This window comes from Salmo trutta, unplaced genomic scaffold (assembly GCF_901001165.1).
Source record: "Salmo trutta unplaced genomic scaffold, fSalTru1.1, whole genome shotgun sequence".
NCBI classification, from domain to species: Eukaryota; Metazoa; Chordata; class Actinopteri; order Salmoniformes; family Salmonidae; genus Salmo; species Salmo trutta.
The window spans coordinates 2,067,148-2,090,968 of NW_021823073.1; the positions used below are offsets into that span (position 1 = coordinate 2,067,148).

The 23,821-nt window shown below is 47.3% G+C and overlaps 1 protein-coding gene across 4 annotated transcripts in view; it reads left to right on the forward strand.

Annotated features, from left to right (window-relative positions):
* Window positions 1-23,446, forward strand: part of LOC115188718 (coiled-coil domain-containing protein 81-like) — a 38,810-nt gene extending 15,364 nt beyond the window's left edge. For 2 of the 4 annotated variants that reach the window (XM_029747464.1, XM_029747462.1), the window contains exons 3-15: window positions 2-155; window positions 3,390-3,649; window positions 3,896-4,061; window positions 4,407-4,524; window positions 10,734-10,845; window positions 11,389-11,535; window positions 12,242-12,349; window positions 12,544-12,713; window positions 12,953-13,031; window positions 16,764-16,865; window positions 18,518-18,744; window positions 18,949-19,074; window positions 23,068-23,446. In XM_029747464.1, the coding sequence (XP_029603324.1) occupies window positions 2-155; window positions 3,390-3,649; window positions 3,896-4,061; window positions 4,407-4,524; window positions 10,734-10,845; window positions 11,389-11,535; window positions 12,242-12,349; window positions 12,544-12,713; window positions 12,953-13,031; window positions 16,764-16,865; window positions 18,518-18,744; window positions 18,949-19,074; window positions 23,068-23,206 (1,908 nt within the window). In that variant the 3' untranslated portion in view covers window positions 23,207-23,446. The remainder of the gene's footprint in view (window position 1; window positions 156-3,389; window positions 3,650-3,895; window positions 4,062-4,406; window positions 4,525-10,733; window positions 10,846-11,388; window positions 11,536-12,241; window positions 12,350-12,543; window positions 12,714-12,952; window positions 13,032-16,763; window positions 16,866-18,517; window positions 18,745-18,948; window positions 19,075-23,067) is intronic. The other 2 variants (XM_029747463.1, XM_029747465.1) reach the window with 2 other exon arrangements.
* Window positions 23,447-23,821: the final 375 nt, after the last annotated feature.

Here is a 23,821-nt window from a genome sequence, read left to right on the forward strand (position 1 = left end):
GGGGGTCTACATCGCAGGCCTGGGAACCTTCACCTTCTCTCAGCAGAAGCTGGACGTAGGCAACAAGTTTGTTTTGATCCAGCGACCCATCTTCCTGCTCTCTGAGAAGCTGTCCCAGTCACACGGCCTCAAGCAGGTCAAACCGCTGTCTGCAGGTGAGTGGCGATGGGCCAACAACACAGACACACACACACACACACACACACACACACACGAGTATGCATGCACGCACACAGACACACACACGAGACATCTTCTGTCAACGCTGGCACGTTTATGTGAACGAGCGCAGATATCAAGCCTGAGTTGTGCTGATAGCCTGCTGAGCTAAAGCCTGGGCAGCAGCTTGGGGAACTAGTACAATTATTCAGGTGTCAGGAAAGATGATTAATCATCCCACTTCCATTCATTATGTTACAGTGATACCAGCAATGTGTCCCATAGAAACACTATGTTACAGTGATACCAGCAATGTGTCCCATAGAAACACTATGTTACAGTGATACCAGCAATGTGTCCCATAGAAACACTATGTTACAGTGATACCAGCAATGTGTCCCATAGAAACACTATGTTACAGTGGTACCAGCAATGTGTCCCATAGAAACACTATGTTACAGTGATACCAGCAATGTGTCCCATAGAAACACAATGTTACAGTGGTACCAGCAATGTGTCCCATAGAAACACTATGTTACAGTGATACCAGCAATGTGTCCCATAGAAACACTATGTTACAGTGATACCAGCAATGTGTCCCATAGAAACACTATGTTACAGTGATACCAGCAATGTGTCCCATAGAAACACTATGTTACAGTGATACCAGCAATGTGTCCCATAGAAACACTATGTTACAGTGATACCAGCAATGTGTCCCATAGAAACACTATGTTACAGTGATACCAGCAATGTGTCCCATAGAAACACTATGTTACAGTGATACCAGCAATGTGTCCCATAGAAACACTATGTTACAGTGATACCAGCAATGTGTCCCATAGAAACACTATGTTACAGTGATACCAGCAATGTGTCCCATAGAAACACTATGATGAAAGAGAATGAATGAGAAAACCCAGTGCACAGCTGTGTGTCTAAATCCAAGTGCTGCTTTTAGCAGCGGCAACACAATGACATGTCCGCTCTAGTCGTTGTATTTCTATGTGTGTGCCTGTGCCATCCGTCTGTCCGTCCGTCATCACTGCAGGGGATGTGCCACTGGTCCAGCTCAACTTCACAGCCCTGTCTGTGGAGAGTCTGTTGGGAATGGGATAGAGAGAGCCATCTTGGTGTGTTAATATGTCTGTCTATGGAGAGTCTGTTGGGAATGGGATAGAGAGAGCCATCTTGATGTGTTAATATGTCTGTCTGTGGAGAGTCTGTTGGGAATGGGATAGAGAGAGCCATCTTGATGTGTTAATATGTCTGTCTGTGGAGAGTCTGTAGGGAATGGGATAGAGAGAGCCATCTTGATGTGTTAATATGTCTGTCTGTGGAGAGTCTGTTGGGAATGGGATAGAGAGAGCCATCTTGATGTGTTAATATGTCTGTCTGTGGAGAGTCTGTAGGGAATGGGATAGAGAGAGCCATCTTGATGTGTTAATATGTCTGTCTGTGGAGAGTCTGTTGGGAATGGGATAGAGAGAGCCATCTTGATGTGTTAATATGTCTGTCTGTGGAGAGTCTGTTGGGAATGGGATAGAGAGAGCCATCTTGGTGTGTTAATATGTCTGTCTGTGGAGAGTCTGTAGGGAATGGGATAGAGAGAGCCATCTTGATGTGTTAATATGTCTGTCTGTGGAGAGTCTGTTGGGAATGGGATAGAGAGAGCCATCTTGATGTGTTAATATGTCTGTCTGTGGAGAGTCTGTTGGGAATGGGATAGAGAGAGCCATCTTGATGTGTTAATATGTCTGTCTGTGGAGAGTCTGTTAGGAATGGGATAGAGAGAGCCATCTTGATGTGTTAATATGTCTGTCTGTGGAGAGTCTGTTGGGAATGGGATAGAGAGAGCCATCTTGGTGTGTTAATATGTCTGTCTGTGGAGAGTCTGTAGGGAATGGGATAGAGAGAGCCATCTTGATGTGTTAATATGTCTGTCTGTGGAGAGTCTGTTGGGAATGGGATAGAGAGAGCCATCTTGATGTGTTAATATGTCTGTCTGTGGAGAGTCTGTTGGGAATGGGATAGAGAGAGCCATCTTGATGTGTTAATATGTCTGTCTGTGGAGAGTCTGTTGGGAATGGGATAGAGAGAGCCATCTTGATGTGTTAATATGTCTGTCTGTGGAGAGTCTGTTGGGAATGGGATAGAGAGAGCCATCTTGATGTGTTAATATGTCTGTCTGTGGAGAGTCTGTTGGGAATGGGATAGAGAGAGCCATCTTGATGTGTTAATATGTCTGTCTGTGGAGAGTCTGTTGGGAATGGGATAGAGAGAGCCATCTTGATGTGTTAATATGTCTGTCTGTGGAGAGTCTGTTGGGAATGGGATAGAGAGAGCCATCTTGGTGTGGCTGAGCCTTATCCAACCCAGGTTGTCTGTCTATACACGACTGTTAGCCTGCTGAGCTAAAGCCTATAGCTTTAACTTGGATAACAAAGTATTCAGGTCTCAGACAAGCAGGTTAGTCATCACAGGAGTCCAGTACACTAACACTAGGAATGTGTGTCATCCATCTGTCATCACAGGAGTCCAGTACACTAACACTAGGAATGTGTGTCATCCATCTGTCATCACAGGAGTCCAGTACACTAACACTAGGAATGTGTGTCATCCATCTGTCATCACAGGAGTCCAGTACACTAACACTAGGAATGTGTGTCATCCATCTGTCATCACAGGAGTCCAGTACACTAACACTAGGAATGTGTGTCATCCATCTGTCATCACAGGAGTCCAGTACACTAACACTAGGAATGTGTGTCATCCATCTGTCATCACAGGAGTCCAGTACACTAACACTAGGAATGTGTGTCATCCATCTGTCATCACAGGAGTCCAGTACACTAACACTAGGAATGTGTGTCATCCATCTGTCATCACAGGAGTCCAGTACACTAACACTAGGAATGTGTGTCATCCATCTGTCATCACAGGAGTCCAGTACACTAACACTAGGAATGTGTGTCATCCATCTGTCATCACAGTAGTCCAGTACACTAACACTAGGAATGTGTGTCATCCATCTGTCATCACAGGAGTCCAGTACACTAACACTAGGAATGTGTGTCATCCATCTGTCATCACAGTAGTCCAGTACACTAACACTAGGAATGTGTGTCATCCATCTGTCATCACAGGAGTCCAATACACTCATCCATCTGTCATCACAGGAGTCCAGTACACTAACACTAGGAATGTGTGTCATCCATCTGTCATCACAGCAGGGGACGTGCCACTGGTCCAGCTCAACTTCACAGCCCTGTCTGTGGAGAGCCCGTTTGAGCGTCACGTGGTGGAGGGCTGTGTGAGAGAGACTCTGCTGGTGTTGCTGAGAGCCGTGGCCACCGGACGCTCAGTCCTCTTCACCTTCCACGACATCGGAGAGCTGTTGTTCTGCCAGAGCAAAGTCAAGATGAAGTTCTACCACGACTTTGTCACCGCCCTGGACGGCAGCGGGAAGCTGCTCTTGGCACTCTCCAATGTCAGTAGGGTGGATTAGATATGTCATGTAGGTAGTGTGTGTATCGGGGACGGGGGTTGGGTAGGTTGTGTGTGTGTGTGTGTACAGTATGTGTGTGTGTGTGTGTGTGTGTGTGTGTGTGTGTGTGTGTGTTTGTGTGTGTGTGTGAGAGAGAGAGAGACATAGAGAGTGAGCAGGTGTGTATGATTGTACAAGTGTGTTTGTATTTGTGTTGATGACAATCCCCCTATCCACTCTCTATCCCAGAGACCTGGCACCAGCAACTCTGTCCTGTTTGGGAGATCCAGCATACCAGGGACCAGCAACACCATCATTCTCCCCAGGATCTCTTCCGAACAGCGGGGGAAGGACTGGGGAGAGGAGGCCCTGGCCCAGGTCCAGACAGACTCAGACAGGAAGGAGGAGAATAGAGGTGAGGGAGAGACAGTGGTGTAATCTAGTCCTCTAAAAACATTAAGGGTTTTCATTGCCAAATTCAACTGATGGCCAAATTCAACTGATGGCCAAATTCAATTGCTTTGGATTAGCTCAGTGAATATCTCATTCAGATTGAGGGGTTTTAATGGGTGTAACGTCTCTGGTGAGAGATATGTGTTGGGCTCACTTAACCTTGATAACCCTGTGTTGGAGAGAAAGGTAAGCTAATATAACATTATCTAGATTTAGGGGCGCATCCTAGAACATGTATTTCTCTTCCTACGGTAGCTTCATCTGTCAAGTCTTTCTCCTCTATAGTTATGTTACCATGTGTACCCAGAGTCCCTGATGACTCCGCGGTCCAGATCTAGACACACCCTGCACCCAGCCAAGGTCAACGGGATCAGTCTCACTGATGACCTGGAGCCCAGACCTCCAGCAGAGACCAACACTGACAGGTATTGTTATTGTCGGCCTCACTGCTAACCCCAGCTGTTGTCGGCCTCACTGCTAACCCCAGCTGTTGTCGGCCTCACTGTTAACCCCAGCTGTTGTCGGCCTCACTGTTAACCCCAGCTGTTGTCGGCCTCACTGTTAACCCCAGCTATTGTCGGCTAACACTGTTAACCCCAGCTATTGTCGGCTAACACTGCTAACCCCAGCTATTGTCGGCTAACACTGTTAACCCCAGCTGTTGTCGGCCTCACTGTTAACCCCAGCTGTTGTCGGCCTCACTGTTAACCCCAGCTGTTGTCGGCCTCACTGTTAACCCCAGCTGTTGTCGGCCTCACTGTTAACCCCAGCTGTTGTCGGCCTCACTGTTAACCCCAGCTGTTGTCGGCCTCACTGTTAACCCCAGCTATTGTCGGCTAACACTGTTAACCCCAGCTATTGTCGGCTAACACTGCTAACCCCAGCTATTGTCGGCTAACACTGCTAACCCCAGCTATTGTCGGCTAACACTGCTAACCCCAGCTATTGTCGGCTAACACTGCTAACCCCAGCTATTGTCGGCTAACACTGCTAACCTCATCTCCTACTGACCAGGCTGCATCCCAAATGGCATCATATTCCATATGTTATGTAGTGCACTACTTCATAGGGCTTTGGTCAAAGGTAGTGCACTACATAAAGAATAGGGTGCCGTTTGGGACATAGCCACACACTGCCACAGGATAGTGAGTGACGCTTGACCCTGGTTGGTCTCCTCTCTAAACCTGTTAATCCAGGACAGTAACACAAGACCCTGGTTGGTCTCCTCTCTAAACCCGTTAATCCAGGACAGTAACACAAGACCCTGGTTGGTCTCCTCTCTAAACCTGTTAATCCAGGACAGTAACACAAGACCCTGGTTGGTCTCCTCTAAACCTGTTAATCCAGGACAGTAACACAAGACCCTGGTTGGTCTCCTCTCTAAACCTGTTAATCCAGGACAGTAACACAAGACCCTGGTTGGTCTCCTCTCTAAACCTGTTAATCCAGGACAGTAACACAAGACCCTGGTTGGTCTCCTCTCTAAACCTGTTAATCCAGGACAGTAACACAAGACCCTGGTTGGTCTCCTCTCTAAACCTGTTAATCCAGGACAGGAACCCAAGACCCTGGTTGGTCTCCTCTCTAACCCTGTTAATCCAGGACAGTAACACAACACCCCACTCCCAGCCTACAGCAGATTGCATAATGTAACAGAAAACCAGTTTGGAAACAAGTGTTTTAATCATCACTTCTAAGTGCTATCCTATAGGGATCCAATGTACATCTAGTTGTATATGTTTTACCCAAATAAGTTAAATTCAGTGAATAGCCTTGACTAAAACCTGAAGACGTGCGTTAGCTCTCTGACCCAATAATAAATTAAATTCAGTGAATAGCCTTGACTAAAACCTGAAGACGTGCGTTAGCTCTCTGACCCAATAATAAGTTAAATTCAGTGAATAGCCTTGACTAAAACCTGAAGACCCAATACCTAGGCTATGTCCCAATTATCTCTCCTTCCTCCCAAAGTTTGCACTTGTTCACTTCCCTTCACTGATTTGAAAGGAAATGACTGGTATAAGAACTCCCAGTAGCCCCATGCCTCCAATTCAAAGCTTTTAGATTTATGGGAAGTAGTGAACAAGTTTTTATTATATTATTGGAACACACCCTTGGGCAATCTGCGGGAGTCTAGGAGAGGGTGTTACTCTCCTGTCCTGGGGCAGTAGCTCCATGAATGATGCAGCTCTCCCTGTGTGGGACAGTCCCTCACCTGTCACCACCTGATCATTCAGACAGTGTGCCCTGAGGTTTAGCCTGCCCTGTACCCCCCACAGCGGTCCCGTGGCCCTGGGCTCTGAAACTAGACCCCTCTGGACGTTCCTCCGTCCATACAGACACTGACTGCATCCTAAATGACACCCTATTCCCTATATAGTGCACTACCTTTGACCAGGGCCCATCAGGAAACCCAGAGTCATATATATACAGTAGAGAGAGTTGGGTCAATGCTGTTGAATGTTCTGAGAGCATCACTTTCTCCTGCACAGCCGGAGCCAAGTGATAATTGAAGGCTTCCACATTGTGCTGTTTATTGCTGCTAGTTTCCTAAACTTATGAACATGTCCGGTGAAAGCAGATATGCAGTTTGTTGACACTACAACACACTACAGACTTGGATACACACGATCATTTGAACATTTTGATCAATAAAAAGTTAAATCCGCTGCTCTGTTTTGCTTGTTTACAGCGGGTCATTTCACAGGGAGCTGTCGGAGACTCTCGTATTGTTATATCATCAACATGTTGAGAATAAAGGCGTTAACATGGTGTCTGTTCTGAAACCTGGCCCAACTCTCTTAATGTATGGCTCTGAGGAAACCCATAGGGCTCTGGGCAAAAGTAGTGCATTATATTGGGAATAGGGTGCCATGGGCCCTGGTCAAAAGTAGTGCCCTATATAGGGAATAGGGTGCCATTCGAGACGCATTGTGGGCAACTGCCTGTATTCAGTTTTTGTCACCAGCTAAAGTGGAAAGGGAGGGAAGGTTGAGGGAGGCTGACGTGCTAATAGAGCTGTTGGGTAAGCTGACACAGAGCTATTCAACTACTGGCCCTTAGGGGCCCAAGTACTGCTGGTCACTATTAACTGGCCAGAGAGTCCTCTCCCTGGTTAAAATAAATACTGCTGGTCATCATTGATTGGCCAGACAGTCCACTCTCTGATTAAAATAAGTGCTGCTGGCCATCATTGATTGGCCAGACAGTCCACTCTCTGATTAAAATAAGTACTGCTGGTCATCATTGATTGGCCAGACAGTCCACTCTCTGATTAAAATAAGTACTGCTGGCCATCATTGATTGGCCAGACAGTCCACTCTCTGATTAAAATAAGTACTGCTGGCCATCATTGATTGGCCAGAGGGTCCACTCTCTGATTAAAATAAGTACTGCTGGCCATCATTGATTGGCCAGAGGGTCCACTCTCTGATTAAAATAAGTACTGCTGGTCATCATTGATTGGCCAGAGGGTCCACTCTCTTATTAAAATAAGTACTGCTGGCCATCATTGATTGGCCAGAGGGTCCACTCTCTGATTAAAATAAGTACTGCTGGCCATCATTGATTGGCCAGAGGGTCCACTCTCTGATTAAAATAAGTACTGCTGGCCATCATTGATTGGCCAGACAGTCCACTCTCTGATTAAAATAAGTACTGCTGGTCATCATTGATTGGCCAGACAGTCCACTCTCTGATTAAAATAAATACTGCTGGTCATCATTGATTGGCCAGACAGTCCACTCTCTGATTAAAATAAGTACTGCTGGTCATCATTGATTGGCCAGAGGGTCCACTCTCTGATTAAAATAAATACTTCTGGTCATCATTGATTGGCCAGAGGGTCCACTCTCTGATTAAAATAAGTACTGCTGGTCATCATTGATTGGCCAGAGGGTCCACTCTCTGATTAAAATAAATACTACTGGTCATCATTGATTGGCCAGACAGTCCACTCTCTGATTAAAATAAGTACTGCTGGTCATCATTGATTGGCCAGAGGGTCCACTCTCTGATTAAAATAAATACTGCTGGTCATCATTGATTGGCCAGACAGTCCACTCTCTGATTAAAATAAGTACTGCTGGCCATCATTGATTGCCCAGAGGGTCCACTCTCTGATTAAAATAAGTACTGCTGGCCATCATTGATTGGCCAGACAGTCCACTCTCTGATTAAAATAAGTACTGCTGGCCATCATTGATTGGCCAGACAGTCCACTCTCTGATTAAAATAAGTACTGCTGGCCATCATTGATTGGCCAGAGGGTCCACTCTCTGATTAAAATAAGTACTGCTGGTCATCATTGATTGGCCAGAGGGTCCACTCTCTGATTAAAATAAGTACTGCTGGTCATCATTGATTGGCCAGAGGGTCCACTCTCTGATTAAAATAAGTACTGCTGGCCATCATTGATTGGCCAGAGGGTCCACTCTCTGATTAACAGGAAAGAAAGGGAACCAGTCCTGCGTCCCACATGGCGCCCTATTCCCTACTTTTAGTCAAACGTAGTGCACTATGGGAATAGGGTGCCATTTGGGGTACATAACCAGATGTATTTTGGTCTCCCAGGACTGTGGTTGAATAGCCCCTGATCTGAAAGATAAGCCAGGACTGTGGTTGAATAGCCCTTGATCTGAAAGATAAGCCAGGACTGTGGTTGAATAGCCCCTGATCTGAAAGACAAGACAGGACTGTGGTTGAATAGCCCCTGATCTGAAAGATAAGCCAGGACTGTGGTTGAATAGCCCCTGATCTGAAAGATAACCCAGGACTGTAGTTGAATAGCCCCTGATCTGAAAGATAAGCCAGGACTGTGGTTGAATAGCCCCTGATCTGAAAGATAAGCCAGGACTGTGGTTGAATAGCCCCTGATCTGAAAGATAAGCCAGGACTGTGGTTGAATAGCCCCTGATCTGAAAGATAAGCCAGGACTGTGGTTGAATTGCCCCTGATCTGAAAGATAAACCAGGACTGTGTTGAATAGCCCCTGATCTGAAAGATAACCCAGGACTGTGTTGAATAGCCCCTGATCTGAAAGATAAGCCAGGACTGTGGTTGTATTTGTATTCATTATGGATCCCCACTACTTTTCCTGGGGTCCAGCAAAGTTAAGGTAGTTATAGCCCCTGAGCTGAAAGATAACCCAGGACTGTGTTGAATAGCCCCTGATCTGAAAGATAACCCAGGACTGTGTTGAATAACCTCTGATCTGAAAGATAACCCAGGACTGTGTTGAATAGCCCCTGATCTGAAAGATAAGCCAGGACTGTGTTGAATAGCCCCTGATCTGAAAGATAACCCAGGACTGTGTTGAATAGCCCCTGATCTGAAAGATAACCCAGGACTGTGTTGAATAGCCCCTGATCTGAAAGATAACCCAGGACTGTGTTGAATAGCCCCTGATCTGAAAGATAACCCAGGACTGTGTTGAATAGCCCCTGATCTGAAAGATAACCCAGGACTGTGTTGAATAGCCCCTGATCTGAAAGATAACCCAGGACTGTGGTTGAATAGCCCCTGATCTGAAAGATAACCCAGGACTGTGGTTGAATAGCCCCTGATCTGAAAGATAACCCAGGACTGTGTTGAATAGCCCCTGATCTGAAAGATAAACCAGGACTGTGTTGAATAGCCCCTGATCTGAAAGATAACCCAGGACTGTGTTGAATAGCCCCTGATCTGAAAGATAACCCAGGACTGTGTTGAATAGCCCCTGATCTGAAAGATAACCCAGGACTGTGTTGAATAGCCCCTGATCTGAAAGATAAACCAGGACTGTGTTGAATAGCCCCTGATCTGAAAGATAACCCAGGACTGTGTTGAATAGCCCCTGATCTGAAAGATAACCCAGGACTGTGGTTGAATAGCCCCTGATCTGAAAGATAACCCAGGACTGTGGTTGAATAGCCCCTGATCTGAAAGATAACCCAGGACTGTGTTGAATAGCCCCTGATCTGAAAGATAACCCAGGACTGTGTTGAATAGCCCCTGATCTGAAAGATAACCCAGGACTGTGTTGAATAGCCCCTGATCTGAAAGATAAACCAGGACTGTGTTGAATAGCCCCTGATCTGAAAGATAACCCAGGACTGTGTTGAATAGCCCCTGATCTGAAAGATAACCCAGGACTGTGTTGAATAGCCCCTGATCTGAAAGATAAACCAGGACTGTGTTGAATAGCCCCTGATCTGAAAGATAAACCAGGACTGTGTTGAATAGCCCCTGATCTGAAAGATAACCCAGGACTGTGTTGAATAGCCCCTGATCTGAAAGATAACCCAGGACTGTGGTTGAATAGCCCCTGATCTGAAAGATAACCCAGGACTGTGTTGAATAGCCCCTGATCTGAAAGATAACCCAGGACTGTGTTGAATAGCCCCTGATCTGAAAGATAACCCAGGACTGTGGTTGAATAGCCCCTGATCTGAAAGATAACCCAGGACTGTGTTGAATAGCCCCTGATCTGAAAGATAACCCAGGACTGTGTTGAATAGCCCCTGATCTGAAAGATAACCCAGGACTGTGGTTGAATAGCCCCTGATCTGAAAGATAACCCAGGACTGTGTTGAATAGCCCCTGATCTGAAAGATAACCCATGACTGCTATCTGTTTCCAACCTGCTGTCCTGTAGGTCCACAGTGTCTATCCTACCACTGGAGGGCGCTGCTTTGAAGGAGGGGAAGGTGAAGAGGGGGGACTCTCACCTGGACATGCGCTGTGTCAACCACAACAGGGCTGGACAGGTGTGTGTGTGTGTGCCGGACACTCTGCTTTTATGAGTGTGTATGAGGGGTATCAATCAATCAATCACTCAATCAATCAATAACTGTCTTTCCCTATAGGAGTTGTTACTTGTGTATATAACATCACCTATCTTTCCCTATAGGAGTTGTTACCTGTGTATATAACATCACCTATCTTTCCCTATAGGAGTTGTTACCTGTGTATATAACATCACCTATCTTTCCATATAGGAGTTGTTACCTGTGTATATAACATCACCTATCTTTCCCTATAGGAGTTGTTACCTGTGTATATAACATCACCTATCTTTCCCTATAGGAGTTGTTACCTGTGTATATAACATCACCTATCTTTCCCTATAGGAGTTGTGTTACCTGTGTATATAACATCACCTATCTTTCCCTAAAGGAGTTGTTACCTGTGTATATAACATCACCTATCTTTCCCTATAGGAGTTGTTACCCGTGTATATAACATCACCTATCTTTCCCTATAGGAGTTGTGTTACCCGTGTATATAACATCACCTATCTTTCCCTATAGGAGTTGTGTTACCTGTGCATGCAGCGGGCCCAGCGTAACATCCCCTGTTACCTGGCAGAGGAGAGGCTGAGGGAACAGCAGGAGGAAGAGAGGGTGTTACTATTCAACGAGCAGCGCAGAGACCAGTACTACCTACAGAGGGAGCAGGTGAGGCCAACACCACTCTGATGATGAGATGAGGAACATTGTCTTTTATTCTATGTCTTGGACTGATGAATAGACAGAATACTACTCCACTAAAAGCCCAGGGAGAGTCTGCATTTCTACTTCTGTTTTAGTCCTGGAGTCACATTAAACTCAGTAGTCAGATTAAACTCAGTAGTCACATTAAACTCAGTAGTCAGATTAAACTCAGTAGTCACATTAAACTCAGTAGTCAGATTAAACTCAGTAATCAGATTAAACTAAGTAGTCACATTAAACTCAGTAGTCAGATGAAACTCAGTAGTCAGATTAAACTCAGTAGTCACATTAAACTCAGTAGTCAGATTAAACTCAGTAATCAGATTAAACTAAGTAGTCACATTAAACTCAGTAGTCAGATGAAACTCAGTAGTCAGATTAAACTCAGTCGTCAGATTAAATTCAGTAGTGAGATTAAACTCAGTAGTCAGATTAAATTCAGTAGTGAGGTGACACTGAGCATGTGTGTGGTCCCTCTGTGTGTATTTGTGACGTGGTGGCGTGTGTGTGTGTGTATTTGTGATGTGTGTGTGTGTATTTGTGACGTGGTGTGTGTGTGTGTATTTGTGACGTGGTGTGTGTGTGTGTATTTGTGATGTGGTGGTGTGTGTGTGTATTTGTGATGTGGTGGTGTGTGTGTGTATTTGTGATGTGGTGGTGTGTGTGTTAGAAGGACCGTCTGGAGATACGTGAGAACAACCAGAAGGTGGCAGCGTTCAACCTGGCAGTGTCTGAAGCCATGAAGGAGAAGAAGCTTGCTCGCTCCTCCCACTTCCATGTGAGCCCTGGCCTTGTCCAATCAGCACACTGATCCTCAGGGGGTTTAAATGTTCTAGTTCAAATGGTTCACGGCTTTTCAGTTGCTGCATTTAGCATGCATTGGTCTATGCACAGTTACTATTGCAACACTTAGCCAATGGTCTAAACTTATCAATGAATGATGTTGTGATGATATTGAACCTCCTCCCACAGGGTTCGTACATCTTCAGGGGCCGTCCCCTCACCCCTCCCAGGGTCCATAAGCAGCGCGGCTACATGCAGGATCTGCGGGCCCAGGCGGAGTGGAGGAAGGGCCAGGTCAGCCAGACTCAGCAGGACCAGGAGCTTATTGACCTGCTACAACAGGTCCAGCTGGCACAGGAGTAGGTGATGCATCTGAGTCCCAAATGGCACCCCATTCCCTATGTAGTGCACTACTTTGTTTTGACCAGGGCTCTTCAGTGCACTATAAAGGGAGTAGGGTACTGCGTCAATATGTTTGTCTAAAAGGAATGAACCCATGTAAACAGGCTTGTGGTCTCTACTCTACATACAGAATGCTGTGGTCATTGTACCTATTGCTCAGTTTCTACAGTGTGTGAATAGCTGTTGTGTGTCTCAGAATCGCCTTGCAAAAGTCCCAGCAGCTCCACCTGAAACAGAAGAACACTAGCTGCCACAAGAAAGCCCTGGATACACAGGTAAGAGTCTGTCCTACCATATATTATATAGTATACCTACCAGACCCTACCTACCGGACCCTACCTACCGGACCCCACCTACCGGACCCCACCTACCAGACCCTACCTACCAGGCCAGACCTACCAGACCATACCTACCGGACCCTACCTACCGGACCATACCTACCGGACCCTACCTACCGGACCCCACCTACCGGACCCTACCTACCAGACCCTACCTACCGGACCCTACCTACCGGACCCTACCTACCGGACCCCACCTACCGGACCCTACCTACCAGGCCAGACCTACCAGACCATACCTACCGGACCCTACCTACCGGACCATACCTACCGGACCCTACCTACCGGACCCCACCTACCGGACCCTACCTACCGGACCCTACCTACCAGGCCAGACCTACCAGACCATACCTACCGGACCCTACCTACCGGACCCTACCTACCGGACCCCACCTACCGGACCCCACCTACCAGGCCAGACCTACCGGACTCTACCTACCGGACCCTACCTACCGGACCCTACCTACCGGACCCTACCTACCATACCATACCCTACCTACCGGACCCTACCTACCGGACCCCACCTACCGGACCCCACCTACCGGACCCCACCTACCGGACCCTACCTACCAGGCCAGACCTACCGGACCCTACCTACCGGACCCTATCTACCGGACCATACCTACCGGACCCTACCTACCGGACCCTACCTACCGGACCCCACCTACCGGACCCCACCTACCGGACCCTACCTACCGGACCCTACCTACCAGGCCAGACCTACCGGACCCTACCTACCGGACCCTACCTACCGGACCCTACCTACCGGACTCTACCTACCGGACCATACCTACCATACCATACCCTACCTACCGGACCCTACCTCCCGGACCCTACCTACCGGACCCTACCTACCGGACCCTATCTACCGGACCCTACCTCCCAGGCCCTACCTACCGAACCCTACCTACCGGACCCTACCTACCGGACCCTACCTACCGGACCCTACCTACCAGACCATACCTACCGGACCCTACCTACCGGACCCTACCTACCATACCGTACCTACCATACCCTACCTACCGGACCATACCTACCGGACCATACCTACCGGACCCTACCTACCAGACCCTACCTACCCGGACCCTACCTACCGGATCCTACCTACCGGACCCTACCTACCAGACCATACCTACCCGGACCCTACCTACCAGACCCTACCTACCAGACCAAATCTACCAAACGCACCAGGCCAGACCTACCAGACCCTACTTACCAGACCCTACCTACCAGACCATACCTACCAGACCCTACCTACCAGACCATACCTACCAGACCATATCTACCAAACGCACCAGGCCAGACCTACCAGACCCTACCTACCAAATGTACCAGGCCAGACCTACCAGACCAGACCTACCAGACCCTACCTACCAGACCAGACCTACCAGACCATACCTACCAGACCTATATCTACCAGACCAGACCAAATCTACCAGACCAGGCCATACCTACCAGGCCATACCTACCTGATCATACCTACCAGGCCATACCTACCAGACCCTACCAACGAGACCAGACCTACCAGACCAGGCCATACCTACCAGACCCTACCAACGAGACCATACCTACCAGACCATACCTACCAGGCCATACCTACCTGATCATACCTACCAGACCAGGCCATACCTACCAGACCCTACCAACGAGACCAGACCTACCAGACCAGACCTACCAGACCATACCTACCAGATCATACCTACCAGGCCATACCTACCTGATCATACCTACCAGGCCATACCTACCAGACCAGACCTACCAGACCAGGCCATACCTACCAGGCCATACCTACCTGATCATACCTACCAGGCCATACCTACCAGACCCTACCAACGAGACCAGACCTACCAGACCAGGCCATACCTACCAGACCCTACCAACGAGACCAGACCTACCAGACCATACCTACCAGGCCATACCTACCTGATCATACCTACCAGACCCTACCAACGAGACCAGACCTACCAGACCAGGCCATACCTACCAGACCCTACCAACGAGACCAGACCTACCAGACCATACCTACCAGACCATACCTACCAGATCATACCTACCAGGCCATACCTACCTGATCATACCTACCAGACCATACCTACCAGGCCATACCTACCAGATCATACCTACCAGACCAGACCTACCAGATCATACCTACCAGGCCATACCTACCAGGCCATACCTACCTGATCATACCTACCAGACCATACCTACCAGGCCATACCTACCTGATCATACCTACCAGACCAGACCTACCAGACCTACCAGACCATACCTACCAGACCAGGCCATACCTACCAGACCATACCTACCAGACCCTACCAATGAGACCAGACCTACCAGACCAGACCATACCTACCAGACCAGACCAAACCTACCAGACCAGGCCATACCTACCAGGCCATACCTACCAGACCCTACCAATGAGACCAGACCTACCAGACCATACCTACCAGGCCATACCTACCTAATCATACCTACCAGACCATACCTACCAGGCCATACCTACCAGACCCTACCAACGAGACCAGACCTACCAGACCATACCTACCAGACCATACCTACCGGGCCATACCTACCGGACCATACCTACCGGACCATACCTACCGGACCCTACCTACCGGACTATACCTACCAGACCCTACCTACCAGGCCATACCTACCAGGCCATACCTACCAGACCATACCTACCAGACCATACCTACCAGGCCATACCTACCAGGCCATACCTACCAGGCCATACCTACCAGATCATACCTACCAGGCCATACCTACCTGATCATACCTACCTGATCATACCTACCAGGCCATACCTACCGGGCCCTACATTTTACATTTACATTTACATTTTAGTCATTTAGCAGACGCTCTTATCCAGAGCGACTTACAGTAGTGAATGCATACATTTCATACAATTTTTTTTTTTTCTGTGCTGGCCCCCCGTGGGAATCGAACCCACAACCCTGGTGTTGCAAACACCATGCTCTACCAACTGAGCTACAGGGAAGGCTACCTACCGGACTATACCTACCGGACCCTACCTACCAGGCCATACCTACCAGACCCTACCAATGAGACCAGACCTACCAGACCAGGCCATACCTACCAGACCCTACCTACCAGGCCATACCTACCTGATCATACCTACCAGACTATACCTACCAGACCCTACCTACCAGGCCATACCTACCTGATCATACCTACCAGGCCATACCTACCAGACCCTACCTACCAGGCCATACCTACCAGACCCTACCTACCAGGCCATACCTACCTGATCATACCTACCAGACTATACCTACCAGACCCTACCTACCAGGCCATACCTACCTGATCATACCTACCAGGCCATACCTACCAGACCCTACCTACCAGGCCATACCTACCTGATCATAACTACCAGATTATACCTACCAGACTATACCTACCAGACTATACCTACCAGACCTACCAGACCAGACCTACCAGACCTACCAGACCATACCTACCAAAGACATGCCTCCCACCATATGTTACACAAGTGCAGGTTGAAGTGGAGGGATATTTATGATGTTGATTACAAGGCTGTGGATTGAATAACTGAACTCCCAGGTGTGCTGCACAGGTTAAGGCTGAGCAAGGCAGAGGGGACCACTACAGATTGATGTTTACCTGACTTACTGTCTTGTTGTACAGGTGGAAACAGGAAAGGGCAAGCCGCAGAAAGCCAAGGGAGATAGGAGAGTGATGTTCCCGCCCATCCAGGGACAGACAGCACCAGGAGATGACTCAGAGCAGGCAGGAAACATAATATAGACAAGTCGCTACGGAGAGGAGAGGAGAGGAGAGGAGAGGAGAGGAGGAAACAGATGGAGAGGTTTAAGATGAAGAAGGGAAGGGATAGAGAGGGAAGGAAAGAGGAAGGACACATTTATTTATTTTTATTTCACCTTTATCTAACCAGGTAGGCAAGTTGAGAACAAGTTCTCATTTAAATGGGGAGGAAGAGGAGGTAAAATGCATGGTAAAGAAGGACAGTTGAGCTAGACTTGAAGTACATAAAGAAGGACAGTTGAGGAAGGAAATGCAGTAGATGAGGGAATTGAACAGTAGTCCAGCTGCTCTGTGGTGTCTATGTCTAGTCCAGGTTGAACAGTAGTCCAGCTCCTCTGTGGTGTCTGTGACTAGTCCAGGTTGAACAGTAGTCCAGCTCCTCTGTGGTGTCTATGACTAGTCCAGGTTGAACAGTAGTCCAGCTCCTCTGTGGTGTCTATGACTAGTCCGGGTTGAACAGTAGTCCAGCTCCTCTGTGGTGTCTATGTCTAGTCCAGGTTGAACAGTAGTCCAGCTCCTCTGTGGTGTCTATGACTAGTCCAGGTTGAACAGTAGTCCAGGTCCTCTGTGGTGTCTATGACTAGTCCAGGTTGAACAGTAGTCCAGCTCCTCTGTGGTGTCTATGACTAGTCCAGGTTGAACAGTAGTCCAGGTCCTCTGTGGTGTCTATGACTAGTCCAGGTTGAACAGTAGTCCAGCTCCTCTGTGGTGTCTATGTCTAGTCCAGGTTGAACAGTAGTCCAGCTCCTCTGTGGTGTCTGTGACTAGTCCAGGTTGAACAGTAGTCCAGCTCCTCTGTGGTGTCTATGACTAGTCCAGGTTGAACAGTAGTCCAGCTCCTCTGTGGTGTCTATGACTAGTCCAGGTTGAACAGTAGTCCAGGTCCTCTGTGGTGTCTATGACTAGTCCAGGTTGAACAGTAGTCCAGCTCCTCTGTGGTGTCTATGACTAGTCCAGGTTGAACAGTAGTCCAGCTCCTCTGTGGTGTCTATGTCTAGTCCAGGTTGAACAGTAGTCCAGCTCCTCTGTGGTGTCTATGTCTAGTCCAGGTTGAACAGTAGTCCAGCTCCTCTGTGGTGTCTATGTCTAGTCCAGGTTGAACAGTAGTCCAGCTCCTCTGTGGTGTCTATGACTAGTCCAGGTTGAACAGTAGTCCAGCTCCTCTGTGGTGTCTATGTCTAGTCCAGGTTGAACAGTAGTCCAGCTCCTCTGTGGTGTCTATGTCTAGTCCAGGTTGAACAGTAGTCCAGCTCCTCTGTGGTGTCTATGACTAGTCCAGGTTGAACAGTAGTCCAGCTCCTCTGTGGTGTCTATGACTAGTCCAGGTTGAACAGTAGTCCAGCTCCTCTGTGGTGTCTATGACTTGTCCAGGTTGAGTAGAAAACAATCCCAGCACACTGGTGATCTTCATGCTCTGCCAATCAAATGGCTCTTCTTTAACCGAGAACAGGAAGTCATAGTTGAGAGATTCCAGTACTTATAGATACAGATGAGTTTCCAGTAGTTGTGAGCTCCTCTGTGATTGTAATCTTCACCCAGATTGAATAGATAAGTCATTTGATGATCATGATGCTCCACAAATCTAATGGATGTTATTTAACTAACGTATCTACCAGGTGAAGTACCAGGGCTCGGGCCTCCCAGCGCGCCTGCCAGACTCAGACGGCCCTGTGTTTGGCCAGCTGGACTGCACCCCTGCTGGGCTGTCAGAGCAGAGGCAGCGGGCGGAGAAGGTCTACCAGGAACAGCTGACCACGGCTAATAACAAGAGAAAAGAGCTGCTCCTTAACCGCAGCACCAAACAGAAGAACGAGAGAGAGATGCTCAACAGGAACAGGAAGGAGTGAGTGGGGGGGAGAGAGGTGGGGGAAAGGGAGAGAGAGGGAGTCATGGAGAGACGGGGGAGTGGGGAGGGTGAAATTCTCCACTTGAAATTCAGAAAGTGAGTGAATAAAATGAGAATGCAGAAAAAATTGGTTTGTGGAACGGTTCAAGGTTAAAGGTTAAAGGCCATTTTATATGAGATGTCTTGTCTCTCTCCTGGCAGACTGATAAACGACCACATCAACCGCTTTGAGAAGCTGCGGAACCTGCGGGCCTCGTTGGAGGAGACCTGGAGACGTAGCGCCAACCTGAAACGCCACCGAGACAGAGAGGAGAAGGAATTCATCAGGTAATGTACTCAAATCACAACCTGGATTGGCCCTAACCCTTCTATGTTTACAGATCTGTAAGATGGACACAATATGATGGAAGCTTTCCCACTACACTGTTTATACCTATCCAGACCCTTCAGATCCACCACTACACTGTTTATACCTATCCAGACCGTTCAGATCCACCACTACACTGTTTATACCTATCCAGACCCTTCAGATACACTACTACACTGTTTATACCTATCCAGACCCTTCAGATCCCCTACTACACTGTTTATACCTATCCAGACCCTTCAGATCCACTACTACACTGTTTATACCTATCCAGACCCTTCAGATCCACTACTACACTGTTTATACCTATCCAGACCCTTCAGATACACTACTACACTGTTTATACCTATCCAGACCCTTCAGATCCACCACTACACTGTTTATACATATCCAGAACCTTCAGATCCCCTATGACACTGTTTATACCTATCCAGACCCTTCAGATCCACTACTACACTGTTTATACCTATCCAGACCCTTCAGATCCCCCACTACACTGTTTATACCTATCCAGACCCTTCAGATCCACTACTACACTGTTTATACCTATCCAGACCCTTCAGATACACCACTACACTGTTTATACCTATCCAGACCCTTCAGATCCACCACTACACTGTTTATACCTATCCAGACCCTTCAGATACACTACTACACTGTTTATACCTATCCAGACCCTTCAGATCCACCACTACACTGTTTATACCTATCCAGACCCTTCAGATACACTACTACGCTGTTTATACCTATCCAGACCCTTCAGATCCACTACTACACTGTTTATACCTATCCAGACCCTTCAGATACACCACTACACTGTTTATACCTATCCAGACCCTTCAGATCTACTACTACACTGTTTATACCTATCCAGACCCTTCAGATCCACCACGACACTGTTTATACCTATCCAGACCCTTCAGATACACTACTACACTGTTTATACCTATCCAGACCCTTCAGATCCACTACTACACTGTTTATACCTATCCAGACCCTTCAGATACACTACTACACTGTTTATACCTATCCAGACCCTTCAGATACACCACTCCACTGTTTATACCTATCCAGACCCTTCAGATACACTACTACACTGTTTATACCTATCCAGACCCTTCAGATCCACCACTACACTGTTTATACCTATCCAGACCCTTCAGATCCACCACTACACTGTTTACACCTATCCAGACCCTTCAGATCTACTACGACACTGTTTATACCTATCCAGACCCTTCAGATCCACCACTACACTGTTTATACCTATCCAGACCCTTCAGATCCACCACTACACTGTTTATACCTGTCCAGACCCTTCAGATACACTACTACACTGTTTATACCTATCCAGACCCTTCAGATCCACCACTACACTGTTTATACCTATCCAGACCCTTCAGATCTACTACGACACTGTTTATACCTATCCAGACCCTTCAGATCCACCACTACACTGTTTATACCTATCCAGACCCTTCAGATACACCACTACACTGTTTATACCTATCCAGACCCTTCAGATACACCACTACACTGTTTATACCTATCCAGACCCTTCAGATACACCACTACACTGTTTATACCTATCCAGACCCTTCAGATACACCACTACACTGTTTATACCTATCCAGACCCTTCAGATCCCCCACTACACTGTTTATACCTATCCAGACCCTTCAGATACACTACTACACTGTTTATACCTATCCAGACCCTTCAGATCCACCACTACACTGTTTATACCTATCCAGACCCTTCAGATACACTACTACACTGTTTATACCTATCCAGACCCTTCAGATCTACTACTACACTGTTTATACCTATCCAGACCCTTCAGATCCCCCACTACACTGTTTATACCTATCCAGACCCTTCAGATCCACTACTACACTGTTTATACCTATCCAGACCCTTCAGATCCACCACTACACTGTTTATACCTATCCAGACCCTTCAGATTCCCCACTACACTGTTTAAACCTATCCAGACTCTTCAGATCCACCACTACACTGTTTATACCTATCCAGACCCTTCAGATACACTACGACACTGTTTATACCTATCCAGACCCTTCAGATCTACTACTACACTGTTTATACCTATCCAGACCCTTCAGATACACCACTACACTGTTTATACCTATCCGGACCCTTCAGATCCACCACTACACTGTTTATACCTATCCAGACCCTTCAGATACACTACTACACTGTTTATACCTATCCAGAACCTTCAGATCCACTACTACACTGTTTATACCTATCCAGACCCTTCAGATCCACCACTACACTGTTTATACCTATCCAGACCCTTCAGATCCACCACTACACTGTTAATACCTATCCAGACCCTTCAGATACACTACTACACTGTTTATACAGACCCTTCAGACATGCTAGCATTGGGGGTTAGGGTCAAGAAGGAGAAAAAGTAGTGATTTGGGACCGGCTGATTGAGTCGATCACTATCTCTGATGTCTCTGACAGGTCTGGGAGCAGTCTGCTATCTGTACCATCACATTCTGACGTTGATCTCTGATGTCTCTGACAGGTCTGGGAGCAGTCTGCTATCTGTACCATCACATTCAGACGTTGATCTCTGATGTCTCTGACAGGTCTGGGAGCAGTCTGCTATCTGTACCATCACATTCTGACGTTGATCTCTGATGTCTCTGACAGGTCTGGGAGCAGTCTGCTATCTGTACCATCACATTCTGACGTTGATCTCTGATGTCTCTGACAGGTCTGGGAGCAGTCTGCTATCTGTACCATCACATTCAGACGTTGATCTCTGATGTCTCTGACAGGTCTGGGAGCAGTCTGCTATCTGTACCATCACATTCTGACGTTGATCTCTGATGTCTCTGACAGGTCTGGGAGCAGTCTGCTATCTGAACCATCACATTCAGACGTTGATCTCTGATGTCTCTGTCAGGTCTGGGAGCAGTCTGCTGGTTGATTGACCACATTCTGACGTTGATCTCTGATGTTTCTGACAGGTCTGGGAGCAGTCTGCTATCTGTACCATCACATTCAGACGTTGGTCTCTGATGTCTCTGACAGGTCTGGGAGCAGTCTGCTGATTGACCACATTCAGACGTTGATCTCTGATGTCTCTGACAGGTCTGGGAGCAGTCTGTTATCTGTACCATCACATTCTGACGTTGATCTCTGATGTCTCTGACAGGTCTGGGAGCAGTCTGCTATCTGTACCATCACATTCTGACGTTGATCTCTGATGTCTCTGACAGGTCTGGGAGCAGTCTGCTATCTGAACCATCACATTCAGACGTTGATCTCTGATGTTTCTGACAGGTCTGGGAGCAGTCTGCTGATTGACCACATTCTGACGTTGATCTCTGATGTCTCTGACAGGTCTGGGAGCAGTCTGCTATCTGTACCATCACATTCAGACGTTGATCTCTGATGTGTCTGACAGGTCTGGGAGCAGTCTGCTGATTGATTGACCACATTCTGACGTTGATCTCTGATGTCTCTGACAGGTCTGGGAGCAGTCTGCTGATTGATTGACCACATTCTGACGTTGATCTCTGATGTCTCTGACAGGTCTGGGAGCAGTCTGCTATCTGTACCATCACATTCAGACGTTGATCTCTGATGTCTATGACAGGTCTGGGAGCAGTCTGCTATCTGTACCATCACATTCTGACGTTGATCTCTGATGTTTCTGACAGGTCTGGGAGCAGTCTGCTATCTGTACCATCACATTCAGACGTTGATCTCTGATGTTTCTGACAGGTCTGGGAGCAGTCTGCTGATTGACCACATTCAGACGTTGATCTCTGATGTCTCTGACAGGTCTGGGAGCAGTCTGCTATCGGTACCATCACATTCTGACGTTGATCTCTGATGTCTCTGACAGGTCTGGGAGCAGTCTGCTGGTTGATTGACCACATTCTGAGGTTGATCTCTGATGTCTTTGACAGGTCTGGGAGCAGTCTGCTGATTGACCAGTGTGAGCAGTACCGTCGCTGTTACCAGTGCAAGAGGAAAACAGAGAACTGTGGAGAGACAAACATCTGGAAAGAGTCTCACTACATCCCTGGCTCTCGCCTCATGGTGTAGACCGCTGAAACCTGGTCTCAGAGCAAACATATCCATGCCACTCCATTTAGTATGATATGTTACTTTACATTAGATTACATTACATTGGCTTAACAACATAATAGCGGTCGTACAATATAATACGAATTGTAGGACGTATCCTACGTCTTGATCGCACCAGTATCCTTTGACCTGTTTAGTATGATATATCACACTCAACTGCTTTAGTATGATATATCACACTCGACTGCTTTAGTATGATATATCACACTCCACTGCTTTAGTATGATATATCACACTCCACTGCTTTAGTATGATATATCACACTCGACTGCTTTAGTATGATATATCACACTCGACTGCTTTAGTATGATATATCACACTCCACTGCTTTAGTATGATATATCACACTCCACTGCTTTAGTATGATATATCACACTCGACTGCTTTAGTATGATATATCACACTCCACTGCTTTAGTATGATATATCACACTCCACTGCTTTAGTATGATATATCACACTCCACTGTTTTAGTATGATATATCACACTCCACTGCTTTAGTATGATATATCACACTCCACTGCTTTAGTATGATATATCACACTCGACTGCTTTAGTATGATATATCACACT